This window comes from Ammodytes marinus (genome assembly GCF_949987685.1).
Source record: "Ammodytes marinus genome assembly, chromosome: 3".
In the NCBI taxonomy this organism is placed as follows: domain Eukaryota; kingdom Metazoa; phylum Chordata; class Actinopteri; order Uranoscopiformes; family Ammodytidae; genus Ammodytes; species Ammodytes marinus.
In genome coordinates this window covers 32,013,963-32,020,632 of record NC_137232.1, presented here as the reverse complement: position 1 = coordinate 32,020,632, position 6,670 = coordinate 32,013,963, and the positions used below count along the sequence as shown (strand labels likewise).

General features: G+C 46.2%; 1 protein-coding gene across 1 annotated transcript; it reads right to left on the bottom strand.

Moving 5' to 3' along the window:
* Positions 1 to 358: 358 nt before the first annotated feature.
* Positions 359 to 3,177, bottom strand: fzd9b (frizzled class receptor 9b). The gene has a single exon (XM_080053874.1). It carries the CDS (start codon positions 2,695 to 2,697, stop codon positions 916 to 918), a length of 1,782 nt encoding a protein of 593 aa, XP_079910000.1. The 5' UTR covers positions 2,698 to 3,177; the 3' UTR covers positions 359 to 915.
* Between the last annotated feature and the right edge of the window lie 3,493 nt (positions 3,178 to 6,670).

Below are 6,670 nucleotides of genomic sequence, written 5' to 3'. Positions count from 1 at the left end.
TCAATCGAATATATTCTTCAGCAGACTGCTCCTGCATTTTCTGAGGCGATGATGATGCAAACATTAAACTCGCCAAGGGATCGTCACTCTATTCATCAGCGATTCTCTTTGAGGATTACTGTCGGGGACGCCTCTAGGAAGATTGGAAGACGACACGCTTGGCAAGGGAAAATCAAGAGAACATGACTGAAATGAGCAATCGTTTGCGACTATTCAATCTGAAACTGTTCCAAGAGACAGTTCAAAAAAAGGGTTTTAAGATTCCTTATCAGAGAGCGAAGGGACAACAATAAGACACAGCGGGCAGGGAGCTGGGCATGAGTTCCACACATTTATTTTTTCCTCCAAAAACAAAAACAAATAAAATGGCCAGAACCACGCTTCTTATAAAAGGCACTTAATTTCCCTTTACCTTTAATAAATGCATCTAGACAACAAATCTGATAAGATGAACTTTAAATTAAATATATTTACAATAAATAAAATATTTATACAGATTTATACAGTTAATCATGCCACTTTGCAGAGAAGAGAATAGACAATTATTTACCAAGACACTTCCCATAACAGTCTTTTTTTTTCCTTGTTTTTTTTTCTGTTGTTGCTTTGAAGCACTGGGCATGTCTACTGCACAGAATACAGAAACATAAGGGTAACAATACTGAACACTTCCCTTTAATGCATCGAATACTGTTTATAGATAAGTTTTTCCTCATAGTGACGCCTGTACCTGTATGTCCTTTGGCAGCAGCAGCAGAGCGGTACACGACAGGGTCGATTCAACCACTCATCATCTTCTTACAAAAGTCTTTAGCAGCTCCTTACTCAGGGCGTGTGTGTGTAATTGCATTTGGCAGTGTGTATGTGTGTGTGCGTGTGTGTGTGTGTGTGTGTGTGTGTGTGCTATTGTTCGTCTCAGACGTGCGTGGGGTTGTCTGAGTGCGGGTCAGTCTTGGCCATGTGCAGCACCACCGCGGGGGATTTGTAGTGGCAGTGCGTGCTGCCGCAGCTGACACCCCCGCAGGGCTTCCTGCCTCTAGTCCTGTCTGCCAGCTTCCTGCTGCACAGGCCCTGCCAGGTCTGCAGGGTCTTGGAGCTCCACACCCACACTCCGCTGGTGATGCCCACCACCAGAGACATGAAGATCTTCAGCATGAACACTGCCACTGTGGGCACGGACGCCTGCAGCGAGCAGTCGCCACTGACGCCACCGAACGAGCCGCACTTCATCTGCAGGCCGCGCAGCTTCCAGTAGTCCATGTTCAGACGCTCGTAGAAGTAGCACACGATGACGCAGGTGGCCGGCACCGTGTACAGGATGGAGTAGATACCGATCTTCACCATGAGCTTCTCCAGCTTCTCCGTGTTGGTCCCCTCGGTCTTCATCACTTTGCGGATGTGGAAGAGCGCCACGAAGCCTGTGAGGATGAAGGAGGTGCCGATGATCAGGTAGCAGGACAGCGGGATGAGCACGAAGCCCGTCAGCGCGCCAGAGTCCATGCTGCCCACGTAGCACAGCCCTGTCAGCTCGTCCCCGGCCACCTTCCTCATGGTGAGGATGACGATGGTCTTCAGTGCCGGGATGCCCCAGGCTGCCATGTGGAAGTAGTTGCTGTGGGCCTCGATGGCCTCGTGGCCCCACTTCTTGCCCGCAGCCAGGAACCAGGTGAGGGTGAGGATGACCCACCAGATGGAGGAGGCCATGCCGAAGTAGTAGAGGATGAGGAAGACGATGGTGCAGCCTGTGGACTCCAGCCCCTCCTGGATGATGTACAGCTCACCGTTCTCCCGGTCACAGGCGATGTTCTCTGCACCGGCCACCGAGCGGATGATGAAGGCCACGGAGTAGACGTTGTAGCACATGGAGAGGAAGATGATGGGCCTCTCGGGGTACTGGAAGCGGTGAGGCTCCAGGAGGAAGGTCAGCACGGTGAAGGCCGTGGAGACGAAGCAGAGGACGGACCACACCGTCATCCAGATGAAAGCAAAGTCCTTGTCCTGCCGTGACCAGAAGACGTCCACGGCAGGGGAGCAGCGCGGCGCACATGACTGGCTCTTCTCCACAAACTGGAACTTGTCCGGGTTCTCACAGGAGACCACGCTGCCCGGGGTGCGCCCGGCAACTCCCCCACTGCCTGTGGCCGTGCCCGGTTGGCGAGGGCGAGGGGGCACCGGGAGCATGCCCTCGCCTTTCTTACCCTCGGTCCGGGTCTCGTTCTCAGGGGCCTCCATGCACAGAGCGTTGGGGTCGTTCCTGGTGGGCAGCTTGGAGCAGTCGAGCGAGTCGGGCCAGGTGTAGCTGAACTTCTTCATGATGGGGGCGCACCTCTCGCGCGCCTGCTCACACATGGGTCTGCAGGCGGGGATGGAGGTGGACACTTTGTCCGTGCACATGGGGGCGTAGAGGGAGCACAGGAAGAAGCGGAGGTGCACGTCACAGCCGTATGCCACCAGCGGGGCAAACTCGTTCAGCTTGATGGCAGCCTCCTTCTGGTCGTCGTGGTCCATGAAGTTGGGCATCCGGGTCAGGTTGTAGCCGATGCCCTCGCACATGGGGATCGAGATGGGCTCGCACTTGGCCGGTCTGCCTCGCTCCAGGTCGTAGGAGCCGATCTCAAAACCGGAGCCCGAGGTCACCAGCAGACTACACCAGAGGAAAACCACCGCCACCTTCAACGGACAACCATCCATGTTCATTGTTTCGGTCCCAAAACGGAGCTCTGTCCTTTCCAAGCGATCATGAAAAAGTCAAAAGAAGGAACACGGGGGTCGCGACGGCTGAGAGATCCCCGCTATTTATTTCTCCATGGCGAAAGCAGTTCCAGAATTGTGCCTCTACCGTTACCGCTCCGTTAGAGAGAGAGAAAAAAAGCCACTTCAAAAACAGACGTAGGATAAAGTAGCAGAGCGTTGAATTATTCAGTCTTGAATAAAAAATAAAACGATTAATCCCACAGACGGTTGAGATACAGGTCCGTAACTTAGACGTGACAGTCGGAAAGTTCGACAAACAATGGAGGAAAAATCATTCAAATCAGACGCAGAGAGCTCAGCGTAAGTCCTCACACCGACCGTGGATGAAAAGCGGACACCGGAGCTGCTGGTTGCGGGGCCAAAGAGGCTGTTTTCGGCTGCGACTCCGTCCGTATATCCGCCTGCTGCTCTCGTGCTCCGCTTCCAGGCTCGACACACACTGAAGTTTGAGAGCCGCTCAGTGGGACTCCAGTCGAGGGGAGAGACAGAGGAGGAGGAGGGGAGGAGGAGGGGGGGAGGTGACGCTCACATTTCAGCCGTCAGCTCCACACAAGGAAAATTAACAGACAGATGCTGGAGGACGGTCAAATACCTCCGATACTTTTGCTTTACATTGCGTTATTTTAGACCCCTTTACAGAAAGTAAAATAAGTAAAAATATGCTAAATAATAAAAAATAAATACTAGTGCAAACCACTTCCCTATAGATGAAAGTCTCCAGTCAATCATTGATTAATTTATTGTCTTAAATAATGCAAAACAAAAAACAAAACAAAATGTAGTCTTACCTGAAGTGGTCTTTTTCATTGTCCATTTATTAAAATTTAGCACTTTTGATACACATTTGAGTGCTTCAGTATTTTCATATCATAGGCCTATTAGGGCTAGCCTGGTGCTACCAGACCATCGTACTTCATTTAATTTGTACAGAAGGGAAAATGAAATTTGGCCGGAAGTAGGCGGGCGGGCGGAGCCAGGCTATATTAGGGCTACACAATAGGCAACAATTAAAAGCAAAATATTTTACTTTTAAATTAATTTGTTTTTAATTTTTACATTTTACATAGGCTAAAGTTAGGCCTACTATATAGGTTTTAGTATTTAGCCTACTTACAAAAAACATAGCCTATAACTATATAAGGTTGGTTCAAAATTGCTTCACCGACTGCAACAGAAACATGTTAGACACTGCATCAGTAGCCAACTAATAATTAAAATACTCACAGTTGCCATTTCTTTGCATGATGAATGCTTTTGATAACATTTTGTATGCAGGACTTTTCCACTCGTAGTGAGCCTATATTTACTATATCCTTCAAGTGAAGGATCTGAATACTTCGGCCACCACTGCTCTGTTTACAGAATTGCCATTGGCTTTTACTGGTTTATTACTACTAATGCACAGTGGTGGGAGAGGTATTCCCATCCTTTGCTTAGAATCGTTCAAAATGCAGGGCTGAATTAACCTGCTAAAAGACCCTGGGGCAGAAGATGAGCCATGGGCCCCTACAAAATCTCCCCGCCTTTTGGTCCACAACTTAAAAAGATGATTCAAATCAAAATGACAGTCTACACAGTGTAAGCACATCAAAAAACAAAACTAACCAGAGTAAGCAGAAATAAGCTCCTTCATGAATAGCAAAAGGTGCTTGTAGCTGCAAGATGATATGGTCAGAATAGGAAATGACAAGTGTTTGGGATAGGGACTGCATATCCTCTATCAGCACTTATGTATTAAATTGTTATTACAGATTATTCTGAATTAAAACTAGATTTTGACAAACAGGTCCTCTATGTTAGCTTTCAAAACCTTGACAGTCAAAACTGAGGAGCCACAGTATGGGGCCTCAGGGTCTGTGAGGCATAGGAGTAATTGGCCATGTTGCCCAAAGCTTTCAAATGAATGCAGAGAATAAAAAAGCTAAATGAAAGAATGCAATACATGTATAACATGCATTTATTCAATACTTTTTAGTTACTTTGCAGCACTGATGGATGAATGCACAGTCAGTTTTCAGCAGTTGTCAGATTAATAACCACCAAATGGATCGGAAATCATTAGCCTTTATTAAGCAATTATAAAAACTATAGTAGTAAATTAAAGAGGTCCCCTCTGGTTCCATAATAAGAAATATCTCTGCTGCTCTGAGTCAAACACTGTGTGCTTTATTTTTCTCCAGTATAATTGTAAAGAAAAGCTCTTGGCTCTTGTAAAACGATAGTCCCACTGGTGTTTTAATGTTGCTGACTCATAATTACTCTGTCACAATTTTCTGCAAATGTTTTCATGCAGTATAAGGTAAAACTTCATTGAGCCCTCAGCGGGGAGCTGATACTTCCAGGGGGGACCTCGGTCTCTCTAAAGTCACTAAGACACATGCACACTGAATCTGCACACAGGAGGATTTGAATTGGTGTGATGAAAAAAAGACAAAACGCTGAAACGAACCAGGCATAATATGCAACAAACATATGCAGTAGGGATTGTGTGGAGCAGAGGGCTATCGTTTCCATCTAGTGGCTGATTGTGGAGAGCCTTCAGCTCCACAGCTGTTGCAATGAGCATTTGATCTTTTCTCAAACAGGGGTGGAACTCGAGGATTTTGGCCTCCCGCCCTGCACGACCAAATTGGCTGTCAACTGCATACTGTCTCTATTAGTCCCTGTGTTAAAACTCTGCTGAAGGCAGTTTTGCCCTTATCTGTTTTTTGTAACTTTTTAATCAGTAGGCTACTGGCTGAGATATAGCCAAGCATGATGCTGTGCACTCTTGCACATGAACTACAACACAGACAAGCCACATTTTCTAAAGGAATATTTTAAGGGAACACGTTTATACCCTTTTTTTATTTTGTTTGAAGTGACAACGGAAAATGTCTACCATTCTCATGTTTCTATGCTAAATTTAAGGCTAAAGAATCAGTCATTAGCTTGGCTCAGCAAAAAGGGGAAACATTGGAAAACAGCTAGCCTGGCTCTATACAAAGATGAAAAAATATGTCTACCGGCGCCTATAAAGCTCATTGACTAGCAGGGTCTATCTTGTTTATTAATCTTTACACAAAAGGCTGTGTTTTCAGTTATCATACAGATTAAACCAGGAAGATATAATTTGCTATACCTAAAGGAGCCAGGCTTTTTCTGCATATCCCACAATATTTTAAACCAAATGAGGTGTGGAAATACTGCTGCTTGAATACTGCACTTTGTGTTATCAGGCTTTACATTTACCTCTGCCTTAAGGGGGAAATCTCCTCTGCCTTATGTTTTCTTGATGACAAATTGTGGAGCTAGATGAAGGAGGTGTGTGCTGCTTTTATCAGATCTGGCTTCACATAGAGAAAAAGAAAAAAGCCTCCAACTTCAAATTAAGCTTGATCGAGCGGGGGAGGAAATACATTCCAGACCCCTAGATTAATATCTTATTGTACGTCAGCGCAGAGGCCTTTAGTGAATCGAGTAGAAATGCTTTTGACTGAAGTTCCATTACTACTGAACAGCCTCTCCAATCTAATTCACACTTCAAAGATGTGGGGTCATCGGAGAGGGCCTGGAGAAGCCTGAGTGTGCCCTTAGAAGGCCTCAGATTCTAATCAGACAGATATCTTGAGCCAAAGTAACCAGCACATATCAAGAAGCATTAGTATCCAAGTCACAAAGCCTCTTAAGGTGGGGAGTGCTGGTGGATCCAGGTTTGACGCTAAAGAAGCAGTTTGGATTATAGTTCACTGACCCTCAGTGTTTATCGGTGAGGGTTCAACCAAGAACATCAGCCTCATAACATTTAGGAGTAATCTAAAGGAATAGTTTGACATTAAGTGAAATTTATGCCGTGTTTCAAATCGGGTATTTCTGTTGGTACAATAACATGTAGTACGCTTACTCATATACACCGTCTCAAATCAATCACGTCCGT

Coding starts and splice junctions, on each gene's coding strand:
- fzd9b (XM_080053874.1), bottom strand. CDS start 2,697: ATGAACATGGATGGTTGTCCGTTGAAGGTGGCGGTGGTTTTCCTCTGG.